General features: G+C 45.6%; 1 protein-coding gene across 2 annotated transcripts; it reads right to left on the reverse strand.

Annotated features, from left to right (window-relative positions):
- Positions 1-1,063: 1,063 nt before the first annotated feature.
- Positions 1,064-22,275, reverse strand: LOC102930346 (serine/threonine kinase receptor associated protein). 2 transcript variants are annotated; one of them, XM_037877052.2, is made up of 10 exons: positions 21,603-22,275; positions 13,101-13,236; positions 8,151-8,232; positions 7,831-7,903; positions 6,768-6,864; positions 5,014-5,151; positions 3,707-3,843; positions 2,685-2,834; positions 2,004-2,069; positions 1,064-1,598 (listed from the first exon to the last, which is right to left on the reverse strand). In XM_037877052.2, the coding sequence occupies exons 1-10, from the start codon at positions 21,712-21,714 to the stop codon at positions 1,537-1,539; spliced, it is 1,053 nt and encodes a 350-aa protein (XP_037732980.1). In that variant the 5' UTR covers positions 21,715-22,275; the 3' UTR covers positions 1,064-1,536. The 2 variants fall into 2 exon arrangements, with proteins under 2 accessions (XP_037732980.1, XP_043395245.1); XM_043539310.1 differs by lacking the exon at positions 21,603-22,275 and adding an exon at positions 21,431-21,564.
- Between the last annotated feature and the right edge of the window lie 420 nt (positions 22,276-22,695).

Below are 22,695 nucleotides of genomic sequence, written 5' to 3' on the forward strand. Positions count from 1 at the left end.
TGAAAATTAGGCAGATGCTTAAATATGGATTTAGGAGTCTAATTTTGGACTACTCGTTTAAGATCTTGGCATTGTCTATTTCCAGCCCTCCACTGCAATGAAGTATTACTTACTTTTGTAACGCCTATGTTAAAGTAGGGTCAGATAGTTTTACTATAAATTATATTTGACAGTTACTACTAAAAATATGGAAAGACAAAACAAGGAGTCATACTATGTTTGACTTATTTTAACTCTTATAAATCCACTTGAACTCTTAACTGCACTCACAGAGTTCGCTTTTTAAATTTCCTTTAAATTTTAACAAGTATGATAAAGCTACAGTATCAATATTTCTTTGGAAGGAGCCATTCTGGTATTTTAAGGACTGCAAGTCTGAATACCAGAAGTACAGAAAACATTTTAAAATCCTCATTCCCATGCCATGAAATTCACATTTTGGTTCACTTAGAATTTATTTGGCAGACTATAACAGCAAGAAGATAGTGTTTTGTCAAAAGCTATTTCTCCTGAAGCCACATTATTTGATAAATGATGCCTTTATTACCTCTCAGAAAGGAAGAAAGTTATGGCTATCAGGCTGCTGCACACATGCACTACACAAATGAAAAGTTATACAATATTAAGTGACATTACAAATTTACGTATGGCAATAACATGGCTTTAATGAAGAAAAATATGGTTTATACTGAAGGAAAAGAGAAACCTATTTTGTAAGCCAGCTTGGATGACTAAAAGCATGTTCTGTACAAATCCACTGTAGAGGAATATGGTCAGCTTTTGAAACAATTCTGATGTACACCCAAAATATTTTTGCTGTATATACTTCAGGTGTTTCAAAAATTGATCTTTTAGAGATTTTAACGAAGTTTAAAGAATAAAAGATACAAGACTTATGAAGCAGGGTACCTGTCACCCACTATTCCAGAGACTTTAATATGAAAAAATGCTCTTGTTCCTTTTCCTCTTTGCAGAATACTAAAAAATGAATACTAGTAAGAACTGAGCAATAACAATTGCTTTTCTATTCCATGAACCCAATGTTAACAATAAAATATGAGTCTGTTGTCAAGGCATTTTATTTACACAACTGAAAATGGTTAGATGTTCAGAAGCAGTGTACAATGAAACAGAAAAACCGAACCAAATACTTGAGCACATAATCCCGTCTTTACAACTAAAGCCACATCTTCCAACTTTCAGAAAAAACACTGGTAAAAGCCATTACATTTTTTCTCCACAATAAAGAAAACACACTACAATAAGTTTAATTGAAATTGGAGAGACTGGATCTTGGCTTGCACACTTCATTTAAAAAGACAGTAGGCAGGTGCACTAAAATATAGCAAAACTCTACTACTTGTCTTTTTCGATACTCAGTTCTCTTATGGATACCACCTAGCCAGTTCCAACGCATTCTCATCAATTACTGCCCATCTTTGCCTTATGTAGAGAGCGTACTCTGGAAGGCTGCTGTTGATCACCGTTTGCTTGATTTAGTCTCTATGTCCATTTGTTGCATAAGAGCTGTAATGGTCAAGCCTTAACTTCAGGAGTTGAGCTGTAGATGGAATCTGAATTTTCAGAAGTAAGGTCTTCTGTGGTTAAAATAGCAAAATTATTTTCAAACTTCATCTTAGATACAGAAAATAAAAAACCACCACCATAGCAGGACCTGAATCCATCTTTAAATTAAACTTTTCACAAATGTTTCACCATATCCTTTTAAAACAGTTTGCAAGATTACACACAGTTCTACTCGCTGGTCTATATTTTTCTCATTAGTTTCTTGATTTTTTTTTTTTTTAACTTTTTTTTTTTTTTTTTAATATTTGGCTATTTGCACATATTTTCAGGAAAGTAGTTGTGAACTTTGAAAAGTATCAGTAGAGCGCTGACACAGTATCCACAAATTCTAAAGGAAATTTTATGCAGATTAAACCCTTTGGATTAGTTCTGACACTGTTAGGTGTATCTGAAGTATATAGTTATCAATACATTACCTAGCTCCTCTTCTGCAGTTCCTGGAAGACTGACCCTTGCTTTTGCCAGCTCTCCACCTTCCTCTTCTGTGAAAAACAAAAACATTTCTTCTAATTCTAAACCCTATTCACCTCAGACCCTGACAGAAAATCCCCACTGTTATTTTTAAGAGAAAAAAATAGTTTCTTTTAAAACTTTGTCTAGTGGTGACAGGGGCGGGAGGGGTTGGCGAACAGTTCCCATTACTGGAGAGGTGTTCTGCATGTGGCTAGGCATTTTATTGCTGGTTTTAATCAAATTTATTTTTAAAATGCCCTCAATTTTATAATACCTCTCTTTGCTTCTCTACTTGCACACTTGTTTCTACTATCTTGCCCTTGCTTAAATTACTGAAAAAAATACGGTGTTTCACATGTGTTGGAGTCTTATTTTACGTTTCTATAACACCAAAGGAAAAAAACTCTAGATGAGATTATTTTGCTTAGAATATTCCCTGAGAAAGTGTTAAAAGGTTAATTTTGTAGCTGCAAAAAGAAACAGCGAGTATTTATGTAATTAAACTGAATGGGTCTGATATAGATATTGTTAAAGGAAAGAAGTTACTCTGGCAGGTCTGAGTTTTAACCGGCAACTAGTTGTATAAGATTTTGACAAGTTACGATGCAACTGGGTTTTACCAAACACACACACAAAATTCTTACCCGGAACTACACATTTCCAAAGACCGTATGTTTTCCCTACTGTCGTCTGCCACAGTCTTAACGTTCCATCCTCAGAGCCACTAGCATACAACTCTCCATCAGGGCTAAACCTCACACAGTGAATGGGACCAAAGTGTCCTTTGTAAGATTCTATAAGAAATAGTTTTGGCACAGTGTTAAATTTCACGTTAGCCAACAAATAAATAGAACTAATAAATTACTGGTGAAGAGGGGAGGGGAAGGAAGAGGGAAGTTTTTGTTTTGTTTTTTAAATACAGCAGTTTCTCAAAAGGTTGCACGTGTATCTTCTCAGACCAAGGAGTACAAGCTACCCGGTGAACTTGAATTTTGGTGCCTATTAAAAACTGACAAGTTAATAACCAATTGCTAGTCTGTTCCAGGGAAATAACCATTTCCCTTCTTGTATAAAGCAAGCATGCCAACAAAGATGACACTGGTATCACAAGTGCACATCAGGCTCTTACATCCATCCTCCTGACTATATCCATTATTCTAAACTAGTATGGGACGTGAATTGGTAAGATTCTCTTGTGTGCTTTTAAAACAAGAATTTTGCTAAATTCATTTGGCTGGAAAAAAAACAGACAAAGAATGGGGAGAAAAAAACATGTGCATTGTCCATACAAACAAATGAAATGTTTAAGTTACTTATTTTTTGTGCAACCAGTGAATGCCACACTACTTTACACCCCATATGAAATTTACACTACCATTTACAATACATCAACACTGAATCTGACTCAGGGATTTCTATTGGAGTGGATGCCTGCTTAATCCAAGCTGCTCTGAAAGTGTTGTGTTAGGTTTGTTGGTGCAGGAGGCTGCAGGCTATATTTTTTAGACAAGTTAAAGTTAACAGCATGCCTTTAAATATGTAACAAATGTGTTCTGAAATCATAAGCATGATAAATAAACTTTCAAATTTAATCTGAGTACAAGTTATCACAAGATACTGTGAAACACAATTATAATCTTTACCACCTGAAAACTGGAAAACTTACCTAGCTCTTCTCCTGTATTATAGTCATATTTATAAAGTTTAAAGTCTTCACCACCTGCAACAAGAAATTCTTTCTCAGGGTGAAGGGATGCAGAGTTGACTGTAGCAGGAGCGTCAAACGATTTAATCTGCTCCAGACTAGGGAAAAAAAGTTTTGTTAATGCTATATATGTTTTTAAAAAACACTTTAAAAACAGCACTTTAAGCTTGTCATTCTAGGAAAATGTGATGCTGTTCCTACAAATCACAGCTTTCTTAAAAATGCTGTTTCCAGTATAAATCTTAAAATGGTAAATTTACATTTCACTAAGCTAAAGACAAGCTATTACACCTTAACATTTTGTGACCAATGCCTCGCTTATTTTATGCATTGTAACAATTCTCTTGCATGTGCTTCTTGTGTTGTACTTAAAGTAAAAATCTGAGGCTGTAGTGGACATATTAAACCAAAATTAGATTTATTGTATAAATTATACGTGGAAAAATATTTGCTGCCTGATGATACAGGCATAGCCAAACAGTCGTCATATTCTTGTCTGCCCTTGTTCTTTCCTTAATCTCTTCTTTTTCCTTGTTTTCAAATTGTTGTGTCTAATTTTATACTGTAAACTCTTGGCCTCTGGTACCTTGTTACTTATTCATTAGTACAAGAGAGCCTTAACAGTGAGCTAATGAGTAATTTGTTGGAAAGTTGTCCTTCAACAAAAAGGCTTTTTAAACTGTAAGCTCTGCAGGGAGTTTGTCCACACCTGGGCCCTGATCCTGACTGAGGTATTATATAGAGCCACCAATACAAATACTAATTCTCAACAAGAGCATATAATATAAGTACTATACCCATGTATAGCTATGGCAAATTTATATGTCCATTAGTTTAGATGTGCGTGCTAGTAAGTATGATTCTAGGGCTGATTGAATAGTTCAGTCCCCAACCTCAGTCAGACCTTTGCCTCTCCACCATTCCGAACAAAGATGCTAATCACTATAAACTGAGGTGGTTTAGTGATACGTCCTTTGTGCAATAAGAACTGGATAGAGACCTGCAAACAACTGTTAGCTGGTAATGATTTTCAAGTACTATTTCAGCTAGATTATTTGAAGTTAAACTAAAGATGAGGGTCTATGCTCCTTTATTTTGGGGGAAAACAAGGGCAGAAGAAAGGAATAGAAGGGAAAATGTTGGTTTCATTAGCGTGGCAGATCAAGATCCTTTTCCCACAACCATACTGGCTCAGTGTCACCTGTCACCTCTCCCATATGCCCTCTAGTCCTCTTTATACTTCTGAAGATTTCAAGTTTGAAACTTACGTCTCTGCACTATGAAAAGCAATAGTCCTCCCATAGGTTATCACCAGTATCTCCCCCTCAGGAACATACTCCATGCTGCTCACAGACATTGCAACATTTATTGCTTTTACTTCAGTCATGGTATTCCGGTCCCAGAGGCTGTTGAAAAAAGAGACACTTAAAATTACTTGAGTAAACCAAATTACTTTCATTCACATCAATGCTAGGCTTTGGTTTACAAATGCTACCTAAACAAAAACTCCAAAGTTGGTTCTAGTCATTCTAGATTGTTAATGGTATGCTTCTCTTAATCACTGGCCACAACATGCTCTTAAAGTACAGCTACCTCTGGAGCAGAATGCAGCAATGGTTCTGCTACAGCAACACTAAGTGATACTTACACTGTTAAACTGGTCTGGTGTTCAGTCAGTCACCCAGGGATGATGAGCTCTGTACACAACCACCAGTGCCCTGAGCAATCCAGCTTCCTAGTGATAACACTTATGATCAAGACGTCAAAACCCCACTGGTAAGCAGGAAGCTTTTTCTGGTGAGGATGCAGGGGGGACCAATGCTAATACATATACAGTATCTCAGGTTCCACTTACAGCAAGATGTAGCTGTATTAACAGTCTAAATATAAAACACCATATGCAATTCTGTCTTCCTATGACTGCAAACGGTCAGCTCTAGGGCCTCTGCTAAGCTTTAGCAGAATGAAAACTAATCAGGATATTTCCAGTTTTAATTACTATTATTTCAAACCCTGTGAACAACTGTGAACCCATCAGTTGCTGATGGAGCTAAAATGGAGACTGAGGAGAAGGGACTGAATGGCAGAGTTGACCCCACCCCATTCCACAGACCTCTCTACTAATCTGCACTCAACATGACATCAGACAGAAGTCTAGGGAATGGGGAGAGGATATAACACCCTGGTCACACCAGCAGACGTAGTATAGATTCCTCCACGCTTGCTCAGGAGCTTCTAGGCTATGGGGAAAAAAACAAAAAAGAATGCTCTTCCTTTCCAGTCAGAGGGGCTTTGGGGACTTCAAGTTTATCAGACACCTACTAGTCAGACTTGAGCCAAAGATACAGTGATTGGAGCAGGACCCTTGTAAGAATCCCAGCGCACTCCCCTTTCTCAGTAGTGTGGCAGAGGACTGAGCTTGTCACCAGAGCACTGCCTCCAGACAGCAGAGCTCTTCCCCATCTTTTATATCAGCCTCTGACTAGTGAATGCCTGGTACATTTTTCAAGCTTGACTATGATGGACATGTTACATTTGTTTGCCACAATTTCTTCACAGGCAATAAGAGTTCCCTCCCAATGCCGCAGTGACAGGACTCATCCCAGTTATGAATTCATCCTCTCTGGGGTTTTTGTCATGAAAAAAACAGATGGCAGTGACTTAGCAATATGAAATCAATCAACTGGTATATTGGGGTTTAGTGACAAAGTATATTTGATAAGATCACATGATTAACAATTCTTATCTCAGATATATACCCTTAGAGATTACGACATTAAGAAAGATGGGGTGGTCTTATATTGACCTGGTATATAATAATTAGGAATCTCACATACCACAAATCAGACACTGACTATTGAAGTGTATATACTTAAATTACAGAAATAAATGAATCCGAGTTCTAAATATAACTATGTTTTTGATATTATAAACCCAAAAGCCAACTGTACCCAAATACAATTATATGGAGAGAGAACTTTTTTTTTTTTTTTTTTTTAAATGGAAAGTTAGTGTTTCTTACCGGACAGTTTTATCATCAGCTGAAAGGATCTGTTTGTCATCACTGCTCCATAAAGCCTTTTTAATACCTGAAGTATGTCCACTGACCACCTGAGGTTCTTAAGTTTAAAGCAAACATCTTAGTATATGAAATAACAGGGAGATTAAAAAAATCTTACCACTTAAATCAAACAACAAACCATTTCACCTGGTCTATAAGTCACTATAAATAATCACCAGTTGCCATCAATCAGTAAATGGCATAAGGATGACAATGCTGTCAAGTTGCTTGAGTTGTATTTTAATTTTTTACCTGAAGTAATTCCAGAAGTGAATGACACAGGCCAAATTGATACCTGCTTCTTAGTGCTTGTCTACACGAGAAAGTTGTACCAATTTAACTTCATGTATGAATTTAAACCTACTTTGTTAAATTAATGCAAACTCTCTTACTTCAGTTGAGTCTCAGTTGAGACCAAGTAAATAAGGAACAGGTATAAGCTAAACTGAAATGAGCCACTCAAACCAAAATGAGAGGATTTTGTACAGGTTCAAACTAACTCTGTTTAAAAATCCATTTAAATTAAACCAGTGCAACTTTATTGTTTAGACAAGCCCGCAGTCTAGAAATACTGTGAACATTACAAAAGTAGCTGGTGTTAAACAAGTTTACGTGTCCCTACAGGTAAATGCAAGATGCAAGCACACAGAGCCCAGCAAATACACAGAGGCAGGTACCTTGTGTGCATGAACCCATGCTTCATACTGATGAGATATATCAAACAGTTTGAATTATTGCACATTTTTAAATGCTTTAGCTCACTTTAAAAACAGAAAACTTCAAATCAAGCTAGTGTTGACAGTAAAATAAATAAGATGTAATGCAACCTGAAAGATGCTAGTGATTTTCAGCACATCGTACAACAGTAATTTATATCTCAAATCCTATCAACACCAATCATTAAGAACTCTAAGTATAATTCATGAAATAGAACAGATTTGAATATTTTCAAAGGAACAGTCAACTGAATTGTGTGCAACTCTACAAAATGAATGCGTAAGTAGGATAAGAAAAGCAGACTAACCTGCTTCTGGCTTGCTCAAGTCATAAATACGCAACAATTTATCTTGTCCACCTGTCAACAGGTAATTGCTGTCCTGAAATAGTTAGAAATCGTGGTGAGTCACTCTTTTATTAAAAACTAAAATATTACTTTTATAATGAATATTACAATAGCACTTTTCTAGTAACCCGCTAAAACACCTATTACATTTAGTTCATCCCTTAGGAATGAAAAGTTGACCTGAATATCTCCCTGACAAAGCATAAAGCACATGAAAACAAGGGCAGCAGTTACATCCAATTGTTTGACTCCCTGACAAATAAGACAAAGATTTTTCATACCTCAGTAAAATCCACACTTTTGACAATATGCTTGTGAGCCAGTGTGATCAGTTCATCCCCTGAAACAGCATCCCATACTTTGCTGAAAGACAAGAAAGTACAAGTGTGGTTTCATTAGCCAGTACTGACTTTATTACAAGCTAATTTGGGTGTTCCGGTTACAGGGACATTTCCCTGATAACTAACATTATTTCTAACACAATAGACCCTTTTAATTACTATGTTCTGATAATTACTGCACAATAGGGATCACCATTCTGGATAAAGGTGAGTTTCTCAAACAGTTAAAACCCAAAACTGGAAATGATTAGTTTGTGAGAATACTTTTTTTTCCCCCTAAAAGCCATTTCCTTAATTCTTTTTTGTACTACCAGCCCATTGCTCCTACCTCTCTTCTCTCTCGAACAGTTCAGAATTAACAGCACTTGTAGCTTTAGAGGCACCTTGGTACAGTATTCCTACTTAGATCTACATAGACTAAGCGCTCATGTGTGGAATTCAGATTTTCACAAAGACTTGCGTACATACTTAACTTTCCACACTGCGAGTATCCCCAGTGACATCAAGGTGATTGCTCACAGTGCTTGTGCTTAAGCCTTTGTAAGACTGAGGCTCAATAGTATCCAATATTCATCAATTTCACTTAACAGGAGGTACTTTGAGTTACGTGCTTCTATACAGAATCTTGGTGGGAAAGTTGTATGGATTACTACCTGACCCATGAGCAATGGAAAAACGGAGTGTTAAAAAGTAGGGAATTAGCAGTGGTGGAACAAAATCATTAACTCTGGTATCCCACATAATTGCAACACAACTAAGGATTATGAAGGATATCTGAATTGTCTGTGTAGGCCACTATGCTATTAATCAGTCTGTTCATCCATAAAATAGGGGTTATCCAACTTGACAGTATTAACTGCCATTCTTCTCCTTGGATCGTTACCCTGTTGTGGTGGAGAGGCTTGTGTGTCCCAGTGACCCTCAGAACTATGTCATCCGAAGTTGTGTACTCCTGGTAGGGCCACCCTTGGCGAACAGTTCTGAGGGGGAGGTTCCAGACAAAGCATGCAGAACAGGTATATTTCAAGGACCTGTCAGTTCTCTGCAGCTGTGAAGGTGGGTGAGGGCTGCAGCAGGACCGAGACCTTTGGTTGTCTTGAACTTCCCTGCCACTGGCTCCAGGGCTCCTTCCTGTCAAGTTCTGTGAGGTTGCCACCTGTGCACTGGCTCACCCAGGTTAAAAGATTTCACACGCCTCTGCCCTGCCCAGGGTGTTAACATCTCCCACTAACGAAGTCCTGCAGCAATGGATGAGTTGTGGTGGGGACAAGCAGTGATCTCTGGGAGTTCCTAGTCACAAATCTGCATGCAAGCCGCAGCCGTATGTTGGTCGTCTTGCGCTTGGACTTGTGAGACAGAAGCACAATTAGACAGCTGCGGCCACTACTGAGCAGTCCTTTTCCGGATTCCTTCTGCTCACCACAAATGGGGAATGGACTAGGAAAGGTGCCCTAAACATAGGCTCTCCCAACCCCTTCCCCCAGCTGGATCACTCTACCTACAGTCAGAACATACGAAGCAAAGTAATGAAGTTCGCCCTTGGAATGTTCGCACCCTCTCATGGATTCCCCGAACAGTGACTGTCCTGAAAGAAGTGCCATAACAGCTAGAGAACTTGCAGAATATGACATTGAAATTGCTGCCCTAAATGAGAGCTGTCGGGCCAATGAAGGCCAACTGAAAGAAGATGGAGTTGGCTATACCTTTTTTTGGAAAGGAAACTCATCTGAAGAGGTGCGTATTCATGGGGTTAGTTTTACCACCAAAAACAAGATTGCTAGTCATTTTTTTTTTTTAAAACTCTCTATGAGTATTAACGAATGTCTGAAGACTCTTCATTTTAAGCTTAGTAACAACCAGTATGCCATGGTCATCAGTGCATATGCTCCCACACTTGATGATGAAGTCAACAAGGAGAAGTTTTACTGTGCTCTTGATGCAGTCCTGACTGACACAGCCAAGGAAGACAAGCTCAACCTCAGGGATGACTTCAATGCAAGAGTTGGGCGACATTCCAAACTCTGGAGAATCACCACTGGGAAAGAAGGGGGTGGGGAAAATCTACTCTAATGGCATTCTCCTCCTCAGCAAATATGTGAAGCATGATTTGCTTATCACAAATACCATCTTTAGACAGAGGCACAAATATAAGACCACTTGTAAACACCCACATTTCAGGCACTGGCATCTTTTTTACTACGTCATCATCAGGTCCTGTGATCACACTGATGTCCATATTACACGAGCCGTGAGGTATGGATGACTGCTGGGCAGATCAATTATGAACATGCGGCTTACACCACAATGCCGAAAACAACCAAAAGGAATGCAGAAGAGATTTAGCATCATGGCACTTCAAAATCACACTAGTTGTAAGACTCGTCAGCAGTGCCTCATGAGAAACTCTCTAACCTACCTGACAACATCAATGATACCCAAACACACTGGGAGGAGTTCAAGACCATTATTCACAAGGTGCTGAAGAGATTGCATATGCCACTCACCGCCATCAGAATTAGTTTAATAAGAACAAGGAAATCTTAGCACTTATTCATCAGAAGAAAAGTGTAGAGAACACCATTTTGCACTTGGCAAAAAGAGCCTGCAAAAATGAGAAACTTAATATAGGCTTAAAACTGCAGTTCAAAAGAGGCTGTGACACATCAAGAATCAGTGGCAACAGACAAATGCCAGGGAGATCCAGAGTTTTGCTGATCAACATGATATGAGCAGCTTTTTTCAAGCAAATCTCAGGACAGCTCCACCCTCCTTAAGGACAATGTTGGAAGGAGCATTTCGAAACTCTATTGAACTGTAAATCTGAAGTCTCAGCTGCCACCATCAAGTCCATTTCTCAGCATTCAGTAACAGAAATGCTTACAGACACCCCCTTCCCTCCCGCCCCATCTTCTGAGGAAGTCTGGCATGCCGTTACTCGGACTAGACACAACAAGGCGCCAGGCCCAGACAGCGTCCCTGTGAAGGTCTTCAAAATTGATGGAATAGCACTCATGTAAAAACTTCATCAACTTCTTGTTAGAATTTGAGTTAATGAGGAAATTCCACCCGACCTAAAGAATGCTATTATTGTGACCATTTTTAAGAAAGGGGACAAGTCAATGTGAAGGAATTACCGAGACGCTGACCTCTTCTCCATTGCCGGGAAGACCCTTGCTTGCATCCTTTTGAACCGTTTCCTCCCTCTTACCGAAGACGTCCTTTTGGAATCCCAGTGTAGTTTCAGACCGTCTCAGGGCACCACCAACATGATTTTTGTAGCACAACAGTTCCAAGAAAAGTGTAGAGAAAGCCACCAGCCATCGTTTATGGCATTTACTGACCTAACTAAGGCCTCTGATTCCACCAATCTTGGAGCATTATGGAAGGTGCTATCTAGGTTCAGTTGTCCATTGAAGTTCATTCACATTCTCAGGCTACTTCATAATGGTATGACCGCCACCATCCTCTCTATTGGGCTGGAGACAGACTCATTCATAATCTATACTGGTGTTAAGAAGGGCTGTGTTACTGCCCCAAACCCTTTTTCCATCTATCTTGCCATGATCTTTATTCTTCTTTGTGACTGCCTTTTTCTGGAACTGGAATTATTGCATCGCATAGATGGCCAGCTCTTCAACTTCTGGCATCTTCATTCTAAAACTAAGGTCAGCAGGACCATTATTACTGATCTTCAGTATGCTGATGACAATGCTATCCTCATGCACACCAAGGCTGACTTGCAATCCACTCTAAATCTTTTCTTGGGCACCTGTGACTTTTCCTCCACATTGAGAAAACTAAGGTGGCTCCACCAACCTGCCCCAGCACAAGTTGCCCCCTTCTCTCACAAATTGTCATTGTGGTGAACTCCTGGAACATGGTGACTATTTCCCTTACCTTGGTAGCCACCTCTCCCAGACAGCTAATCTCAATGTGGAGTTTGAACAGAGGATCTGTTGTGCCATGGCATCCTTTGGAAAGTTGCTTCATCATGTCTTTATTGGCAGAGATCTGCAGATGAAAACTAAGATCCTGGTCTACAAGGTAGTAGTCATCCCCACTCTTGTTTGTGTGTGTGAGACATGGATGACATACCAAAGCCACTTGGAGTGATACCACCAGCACTGAGTTAGGAAGATTCTCCATATCAAATGGGAAGATCATTGTACCAAATACCAGCGTTCTCTCTGCAGCTAACACCACCAGTGCTGAGTCGAAGATTATGAAAAATCAACTTCACTGGGCTGGCCATTGTGTGCGGATGGCTGATACTTGTCTTCTGAAGCAAGTTTTCTTTTCTCAACTTAGTCATGGTAACAGAACTTGCAGCGGGACAGAGGAAATGCCACAATGACACCCTGAAAGCATATCTTGAGTCACTGACCCCATGAATTGGGTAGAGCTGGCTGGCAATAGACCGCAATGGTGTTGCATCATACATCAAGCCTCAGCCTGTTCTGAGCAAGGCAATACTCTTCAAGAGACTGAGGAACAGCAGAGGAGGAAGGAAAGCGTGTACAGCACCCCAGCCGGCAGCTGTGCTCTCTCCAAGCAACCACCTGTCATATATGTGGAAAAACCTGTTGAGCATGGATTGGACTCCTTAGTCATCTTAAGTCTCATCAATGACTCCTCCTCCTTCCCCCCCAGCAGACATCATCCTCATATCGAGGGACAGCTGCTGACGACGATAAACTGCCATTACTGTACTTCCATAAAATACCAAAAACATAAGTTTCTAAACTTTTAAGGTAGCCAGCTGTAACTAAATGGTTTATTAAAGGGCAAACACACAAAACAGTAATTCCTCTAACACCACAATTCAGAAAAATATAGTATCACAAGATGAAATCACAACACAGTGAAATTTCAGTATTAATCAGTACTTACGCTGTAAAATCTGCAGCTGCTGTAGCTGCTTTAGTGGCATCCCTATTCAGAGTGGCACCCCAGACGGCACCTTTATGACCTAGAAATGTTCCAATCCAGTCCCCCGTGTCGCCCTGGCGTAGCATTGGTTTACCATCTAGGCAAAAAACAAAGATTAATTTTCAAGCAAAACAGTTTTATTTTACTTAACAGCAATCATAGTTCTAATGAAACAGTTCAATTTACACTACTGTGGAACAAAAAATAAAACACCAGAGCTCTTTGGCAATGGAATGTGACATACCTTTGAAACGATATATTTTGTTATCAATTTAATTAGAGTTGGATCTTTAATTTTGTATCCGTACATATAGTGACTGAAGGGTTCATGGTTAGTTCATCCACCTGGAAACAGTCAGGGCACACCCTGACTGTTGTGTAGGAGCAATGCACACATTGCTCTATCCAAGGACATGGACCGGACATGGACCATGGGAAGTCAATTAAAAGACAGTAACCGTGGGAAGCTTCCTTGGCCTGGGCTCAAGGCCTGAGAACTAGGATTGTAGTAGATAGAGGCTGGTAAATAAGAATATTAATCAAAGTCATATATTCCTTTGTTGTGTTCTTTTGCGGTTGAAGTATGTAATGCGCAGGGGGGAGAGATATAATAAAAGGGAAGGTGGAAAGCTGACAGGCAGCAGCCCGTTAGCAGACCAGCTCGCTTGCTTGCTAAAAGCTGTGTTCCGTCTTGTCATTGAACCGCCACAACTGGCGCCCAAACTTGGGGCCCTCAGCACTCACCTCGCCCGGCAAGGGTTTCAGACGCGTCACTCATCCGCTTCGCGGATCCCGGTGAGTATTTTTCATTGTGGTAAGTATGGGAAGCTCCCTCTCTGCTTTGCAAGTGCAACACCGCAATGAGCTACAGTATTTGCTGCTTAAGGCTCAGCATGACTGCCCCACTTGAGAACTCATTCTCCTGCTACAGGAGGTGAGTGCCCTATGCCCATGGTACCCTGAAGCCGGAACCCTTAAGCTAGCGGACTGGGAGCGGTTGGGCCAGACATTGCACAAAGAGCCTCGGGTGCCCGTGCAGGCTTTACATGCCTGGCACCTCTGCCGCGACGCGATACAGCGTGTCGCCTCGGACAGGCCCTCCCTCGCAAGGCTGGTGATCTCGCCACGCCCGTCCGCTTCTGCAGCCATCCCCCCTCCTGACGATGCGACACAGTGTGTCGCCTCGGAAAGACCCTTTCCCGCGCCAACAGAGGGGCTGCCGATTTCGCCACCCCCGTCTGCTCCTGCAGCCATCCCTCCCCCTGCTTCACCCCCAGAGCCTTTATTACCACCGCCTCCCTGGCCTTCCCCACCGGAGCCGGTGTGTGATCGCCCTCCGCCCGTGGGGCCCCATGCTCCGCGGCCCCCCGGGGGGTCCTCCGCATCTGCTCAGGGGCTTTCGCTGGTGCAACAAATGGTTCACGCAGCGAAGACTCGCTCAGATCTTACAGCAGAGGAGCTGGCTAATCTGGTCTCAGTTTGTCCGGTGACCTGGCAGGACGATGGCCAGGGCAACCAGGTTGCAAACTGGGTCAGTTTGCCTTACTCGGTGATCAGAGAGGTAAAGAAAGCAATTCGCGAGTTCGGCCTGACTAGCACGTATGTGCGTGGTCTCATTGAAGGGCTAGGTTCTGGGTACTCCCTGGTCCCTGAAGACTGGAAGGCGCTGTTGCGCATGATGCTGACACCTAGTCAGTATGTTATTTGGCTTAGTGAGTATCGGCAGATGGCGGAACGCCAAGCCCAGGTATATAGAGAGCAAGGTATCATTTATGAGCACTTGGTAGGGGAGGGCCAGTTTGCTACCGTGCAGCTGCAGTCTCAACTCCCTCAGGCCGTCTTCCCCATTATTTCCACCTGCGCCCAGCATGCCTTCCAGAAGGTCCCGGATTCGGGCAGGCCTACTAAAAGCTTTGCCAGTATCCATCAGGGTGCATCAGAGTCCTTTATGGATTTTACCAACAGATTGCAGGAGGCTATCCTCCGACAGGTGGATAGCCCTGCAGCAGCTCAGGAGATCCTGTTAAAAATGGCGGTTGAAAATGCGAACGAGGATTGCCGCCGTGCTCTCCAGACGGCACAAGCCTCTGGAATTCTAGAGCTGTCGGACATGCTGCGGGCGTGCCAAAACATCGGAACCCAAGCCCATAAGGCTGGAGTTCTGGCTGCCGCCCTGCGAAAAACCGGAAAGGAGGGGAAGCGTTGTTACTGCTGTGGTAAGGAGGGTCACTTTCAGCGGGAGTGCCGCTCATCGATGGCGCCCGCTCGCCCCTCCAAGAAGTGCCCCAAGTGTCTGAAGGGCTATCACTGGGCTAATCAGTGTCGTAGCGGGTCGGGAAACCACACGACGGGTCTCCCCCGAACCCAGGGCCAAACGGGGGTGTTTCCCACTCAGACAACTGTTCCGCTGCCTTAAAATCCATAGACTCCATGAGGGCAGCGACTGCCGGCAGTGCAGGGCTTGATTTGATTATGCAGAAGGACACTGATTTTCGGTTGCCGGGGGAGGTTTGCGCCATACCTACGCAGGTGACGGGACCTCTCCCTGACGGCTTTGTGGGTCTCGTTCTCCCTCGCTCACATGCTGGGAAACAGGGCTTTTTTGTCATCCCAGGGGTCATCGATGCCGATTACACCGGCATTATTAAGGTTCAGGGGTGGACCCATCTTCCACAGTCGCTCCTGCGTGGACGCTCCATTGCACAATTGATTTTAGTCCCCTATCAGGTGCCAGCCGCAGAGGATCGAACCCGGGGCGGGAACGGCTTTGGATCGACGCTGTCTCAGTTGCCGTCTCACAACACGTCCTCTCCACTTGTTGCTCTAACAGTGTCGCTCCGCCCCTCGAAACCTCAGTTAACACTTCTCTTAAATAATGTTCCTTTTACAGGGCTGGTGGACACTGGAGCTGACGTTACGGTGATTCGTGATCCGGAGTGGCCGGTCGGTTGGCCAACAGTTCCTTCTAAAGAGTTGTGGGGGATCGGGGGTAGCAAACCCGGACGCCAAAGTTTATCTTGGGTCACGGTCTCTAAACCGGGAGGCCGTGCCCTTGCTACAATCCGCCCTTCTGTGCTCCCTGTCCACCTCAATATTTGGGGCCGTGACTTACTTACAAAGCTGGACACCACCCTCGATATTAATATATAATGGCCCAAAATCCTCCCTCACCCACCTTGCCATCCGCATTACCATTGGTATGGCAATCCTTAAAGCCCGTATGGATTGACCAGTGGCCCCTCCCTCTAGAAAAGCTGAAAGCGCTTCATTCACTTGTACAACAATATTTGCATGCACAGCGCTTGGAGAGCTTCACTAGTCCTTGGAACTAGCTGCTATTATTTTGGCCTTTCAATTTTTCGCTGATTGTCCCTTTAATTTGATTGTGGACACGCATTATGTTTATCAGGTAATTGATCATTTACCCCTTGACCTCATTACCCCTCAGGTCGATGCGGACCTCCTTCGCCTGTTTTTGTCTTTACAGTATCTCATCACCACTCGTAATTTCCCTTATTTTGTTGCTCATATTCGCAGTCATACCCTTCTGCCTGGGCTACTCACTGAAGGCAATGCGCGCGCCGATCGCGCGTTACGTGGTCAGGTAAATTCCCTTTTTTCTGACCCCATTGAAAGCCATTCCTTTTTTCATCAGTCTGCCTCTGTCTTGGCCCGACAGTTTCCTATTCCTGCTGATCATGCACGTTCTATTGTTCGTTCCTGCCCCCACTGTGCCGCTGCTGCCCCTACCTTTTCTTATGCCGTTAACCCCAGAGGTACCGCAGCAAATCAGTTATGGCAAATGGATGTCACTCACGTGCCACAATTCCGCCCCTATTCATTTTTACATGTTTCCGTTGATACTTATTCGGGGTTCTTTGGGCAACCCCACAGCGTGGGGAAGCCACTCCCAAAGTTATTCACCATTTGCTAGCCTGTTTTGCTGTTATGGGTCACCCAAGCCAGATAAAAACGGATAATGCCCCAGCCTATTGCTCCACAGCCCTCTCCACCTTTTGTGCCCAATGGGACGTCCGTCTCAAACACGGGATCCCTTATAATTCCACAGGCCAAGCCATTGTTGACCATGCAAATCGCACGCTAAAAACCTTGCTCGACAAACAATTAAAATAAGGGGAGCTGCGTCTCCGAACCTTAGGAGACATTCAGCAACAAATGCATATCCTTTTGTTTACTTTAAATAATTTAATGCTGAACGCAGATCAGCAGACCCCCGCGGATCGGCATTTTCACAAATCCGAGGTACTGGAAAGACCGCGTGTCTATTACCGTCAGCTGCCCGATCCGCAGTGGCTGGGCCCAGTACCTCTAATCACTTGGGGTCGGGGATATGCTGCTGTGTCTCTCCCTGCAGGACCGTTGTGGGTTCCGGCCCGGTGTGTGCGACCGGCACTGAAACAGCATGGCATGGCACCAGGGGCTGTCGAACCCCATACCGGAGTTTCAGCTGACCTTGGAGGAGAACGCGGTGCCTCCCGGGTCGACAACGGGGGGACGGAAACGGAGGAGGCGTAGCGTCCCAAGCCAGCCCGTGACATGGGGAGCAGTAAACACATTGGTCGTCGCGGCTCAACGAAGACTGGCAGCAAATCAACAGCCAGAGACTCCTGAGACTTTGTTTGTGGCGATTCTCGCCCAAATCACTGCTAATTCTGTACTGATTGCATGCCTTTTGTGCTTGCTATTTCCTGTAGGGGCTGGCTCGGGAGCGCTTCCTCCGTTACAGGCCCGAATGACATATAACCTATGGGAAAGATTGGCTTCAATAGCAAATGTTACCCACTTTTGTTTATCTGATTCTGTAGCAGCCGGAGAATTGTTAGGTACATGCCTTATTCCAGTATGTCATCACCCTGAGGAAACAGGGAATGAGACGATGCTCGCTGCTTATGCGAATCTCTCTTCCCAGTACTCTGGCATGGCTAATTGGGGCCCGGCCAACTATACTTTGCCTCACACGGCCATATCCTTCCACACACCGTACCCGGCCGGTGCCAACAATGTCACCTGTGCGCGTGTGGTTAACTGCACTAGTACAAAGGTGCCCTTGGGCTGTCGGAAAATTTCTCAACCCCTTTTAAATTGTTCCCACGCTGTGAATGTTTCGTACAATTATGGCCATATCATCCTACCATCAGGGTGGTTTTTTACCTGCGGCTCACGCTCGTTTAGTTATATTCCTGCAAATTTAAGCGATGGCACCCTTTGCTGTCTTAGTAAAATGACACTTATTTTGCCTTTTGCCGGCCAAAAGCGCAGTAAAAGAAGTGTACCCCTTTCAGAAGATTGTGTTGCAAATGTCGAGCTTTTTAGCCGCGCTGAGTATACCGCCTTAGCGGCCTCTATAGTTGGGGTCCCCGGGCTTGCCACTTATACAGCCAGAACTTTGAATGCCCTGGCATGCTTTGCAGCAAAAGCAATTAATACAACATCCAAGGCAATTGCCCTACTTAACACAGAGCAACACGAATTAAGGGATGCAATTTTGGATAACAGAGCAGCCACTGATTTTCTGCTCTTGAAACATCATCTAGGCTGTTCCACGTTTCGGCATATGTGTTGTTTTAACTTAACTGATAATAGTCGTTCCATAGAAACTAGACTGGCCGAATTGGCCAATCTTACGGCACACATACGCCAAGATCTGGGGTTTGAGGGCTTTTGGAATTGGCTTACAAGTTGGCTGCCCTCTCTAGGATGGCTGCGACAACTTTTCGGTTATGCTGTGTTTGTGATTGTTGGGCTTATTTTTTGATGCTGCTGCGTACAATGTATTCCCTCTTTGCTAAGGCTTTGTAGAGATCCGCCCTGGCAGGCTCCCCGAGTTATGTCCTTGTCTGTCCGGGAGTTAAATTGCTTGCAAAAGCAAATTGATGGCTACCATGAGATGGCCGAGCATAAATAAACAAAAAATGGGGGGATGAAGGGTTCATAGTTAGTTCATCCACCTGGAAACAGTCAGGGCACACCCTGACTGTTGTGTAGGAGCAATGCACACATTGCTCTATCCAAGGACATGGACCGGACATGGACCATGGGAAGTCAATTAAAGGACAGTAACCGTGGGAAGCTTCCTTGGCCTGGGCTCAAGGCCTGAGAACTAGGATTGTAGTAGATAGAGGCTGGTAAATAAGAATATTAATCAAAGTCATATATTCCTTTGTTGTGCTCTTTTGCGGTTGAAGTATGTAATGCGCAGGGGGGAGAGATATAATAAAAGGGAAGGTGGAAAGCTGACAGGCAGCAGCCCGTTAGCAGACCAGCTCGCTTGCTTGCTAAAAGCTGTGTTCCGTCTTGTCACTGAACCGCCACAAGGGACTGACTCTTGCTATGTGTATCTAACAAAATGGTCCCACCATTTTGGCTGGGGCCTTTAGACACTACTGCAATACAAATAATACGTTTGTTCTATGTTCTGGTTCTTTTACTAATTAGTATTTTTTTGTCACCCTGTTAACAGTGCTGTACTTGTTTTAGTTTCAACATATTAGCACCTGCTTTTGATGCCAACACTGCTTACAAAAAGTTTCATTTTAAAATTGTCTGATATATAGATTACTTTTCAGATACACGGAGCACTTGTAAAAATAAAACAGAATTAAGAAGTGGCACTGTACACAGACAAATACAACCCAGACTCAGTAAAAGTCCAAGAGGGCCTTTCAAAGAACGGGATACGTAGAGGAATAAAATGTGTGTGCATGTATTTGGTGGGAGGGTGGCATCTTCTTGAGGTTTGGAAGAAAGCCCTGCTGGAAAGGGATATGAGCATGAAGAAAAGTCAATTCAGTGCTGCTAATGTACTATAACACTAGTGCAATTATGAGCCAGTTAATTTATTTGAAAAACATCTCACTGTACGATGAGCTACCACCTAGAACAGGGGTGGGCAAATGTTTTCGCCCAAGGGCCATATCGGGGTTGCGAAACGGTATGGAGGGCAGGGTAAGGAAGGCCATGCCTCCGCAAACAGCCTGGCCCCCACCCCCTACCCACCCCCCTCAGAACCCCTGACCCATCCAACCCCCCCTGCTCATTGTCCCTGACCGCCCCCTCCTGGGACCCCCGCGCTCCTAACAGTCCCCCCAGGACCCCACCCCCTATCAGCACCCACCCCCGCTCCCTGTCCCGACTGCCCCAACCCCTCTCCACACCCTGCCCCTGACAAGCTCCCCCAACCCATCCACCCCACCACCACCACTTCTTGTCCCCTGACGGCCCCCTCCTGAGACCCCCATCCCTAACTGCCCCCCCCAGACCCCACCCCCATCCAACCCCCCCTGCTTCCTGTCATCCCCCCCACCCCAGGATCCCACCCCCATCCAACCCCCCCTGCTCCCCGTCTCCTGCCTGCCCTCCTCCACCCCATTCAACCACATCCTGTCCGCCCCCCAGGATCTCCTGTCCCGTATCCAACCCCCTGCTCCCTTACCTTGCTGCTCAGAGCGGCAGGACAGGCTTAATGGAAAGCCTGGGAAGTGGGCGGGTGCAAGCCACTGTCTGTGGTGGGTGCAAGCAGGTGGGACAGCAGGGGAGGGGCCGAGGCTAGCCTCCCCAGCCAAGAGCTCAGGGGCCAGACCGGACAGTCCCACAGGTCGTAGTTTGCCCACCTCTGACCTAGAAAGTGCAGAGGTTGAAGGGGGCTAGGTTCACAGCAACTTGTAGAACTGCCATTTTCACCTGGTGGTGGTGCCTAATTTCAGAATTTAAAAAAATCCACTAGCAAAGTTTTTAATTCTCTACCCCTTTAAGAGTATGACGAGAACTGTTCAGATGCAAGCTGAACATAACTCAGCTAGGTAATGGAGTAACAAGTATGCAGACAGTCTGAAATAAGTACGAACTTACTTTTCAGTTTGTTAACACCCTAGGGGTGTTTCCACAAATATCAGCGCTGTCAGGTATTTCACTGCTGACCAAAGCATGCAAGCAATAAGGGTTACAGCTATATAACGAACAGCGGTGCAATCTGAGATGTCAGACTGAGATCATGCGCATTGAGGGCGTAACGTGACACAATCCCACCCATTATCTTCCCCCCAGACCGACCCCTGGGGCTGCCTCTATCCCCCAGGTGGGGAACTCAGCCTGGGTACAGGGCAAGGCATCAGCAGCCTTGTGTCTCCCACGCTAAGGTTAGCACGTAAGGTGTGTTTGGGTGACCCCCTGCCCGTGTCCACAGCGCAACTAGAGCCACGAGGGGCAGGGGGAGACGAGTCTCATCCTCCAGCTTCGGGGCTCGGGCACCCCGAGGGCGGCCGCGCACGGACCTGGGAGTAGAGCAGAGGAAACCGGCCCCTCCCCCTCGCCTCTCTCCCAGCGCTGGTAGGTTTGGGAGCGGAGCGCTGCCGAGCCACGCCAGGGGAGGGATCCCCCCGCCCCCACCTCATCCACGGCAGGAGAGCGCTAGGACCCCCCCCCCGTCCCGCGCCCCGAGCTCACCCTTGCAGGCGCTGATGAGAAAGTAGCCGTAGGGGGTGATGTCGCTGAAGGCCAAGTCCACCACGGGCCGCGTGTGCCCGGAGCACGTCAGCGGGGTCTGTCTCATCGCCATGGCGATGGCGGCGGCTCCGGGGAGGCGAAGGGCGGGAGAAAAACGCGGCGCGCGGCGAGGGGCGGGGAAGGGGAGAGGGAGGCGCGCGCGACGAGCACACACACACACGGGACAGCACAGGACGGGAACACGAGCTAGGCCGCGCTGGGCTGGGCAGGAAGCGGAAACGGCGGCCCAGGAAGTGACGACGAGCCGGAGCCGTTGGTGCCGCCGGAAGTTACGTTGACAGAGGAGGCGGCGGCGGGAGAGAATGGACCTCAGTGTTTGTTTGCTTCCGTGCGGAAGTTACGTGCGTCCTCGCTCTCGCGAAGCGGCGGTTCCGTCAGTTCCTCCCTGCCAGCCGCGGGGCGGGGTTCGAGGAGCCGTAGGCGTCAGGGGCCGCTGTCTCGCGGGGGCGGGGCTGTGAGGTCACGCGGCTGGGGGCGGGGACGGCGAGCGGGGATCCCGGCCTCTGTCCCGCTTCCACAAGGGGAGGGGGGTCCCCGGCCGCAGCTGCAGCTTCATCCTCAGCGCGCGCGCCGCCGGCTCCCTGGCGGTTCTGAACCGTCGTTGCCCCTTCCCGGCGCAGGCGCCCGGGGGCGCTGGGACGTTTCCCTGAGTTCAGGGGTGGAGGCTTCTCGGGGTTACCGTAATACACGAAGTAGAGGACAAACGGGTTTGTCCAGAGCGGGCTGTCCCACGGCATTGAGCTGGGCCTGCTGCTCCGGGAACCCCACACCCCGCGGCCGCTCCTGGTTGGAACTGATGGGGGGGGCCACCGCCGACGCAGCACCAGGTCCTGCGAGCCCCCCTAGCTCCTGCCTCCACCACTGTCTGTCCTGAGCCCGGGGGAGGGGGGGAATGTGCGGTCCGAGGCATCAGGAACAGCCCGGGGTGGGGACACGTGCCAGGGGCTGTGCCCCGCCCGGCCAGGGCCGGAGGTGTGAGGCAGGCGCAGCCCGCTCGCCTGGGGGCGTTCAGCGCTCGCTGAGCTGTGTGAGG

This window comes from Chelonia mydas, chromosome 1, assembly GCF_015237465.2.
Source record: "Chelonia mydas isolate rCheMyd1 chromosome 1, rCheMyd1.pri.v2, whole genome shotgun sequence".
NCBI lineage: Eukaryota > Metazoa > Chordata > Testudines > Cheloniidae > Chelonia > Chelonia mydas.

Bases quoted from the DNA above. Each gene is read 5' to 3' on its own strand.
- LOC102930346 (XM_037877052.2), bottom strand. From the start codon at position 21,714: ATGGCGATGAGACAGACCCCGCTGACGTGCTCCGGGCACACGCGGCCC. The intron at 6,865-7,830 runs GTTAGTCTGCTT...TTTAAACTTAAG, and splicing joins CTTGAGCAAGCCAGAAGCAG to AACCTCAGGTGGTCAGTGGA. The intron at 5,152-6,767 runs GTAAGAAACACT...TTTTTTCAACAG, and splicing joins GCTGATGATAAAACTGTCCG to CCTCTGGGACCGGAATACCA.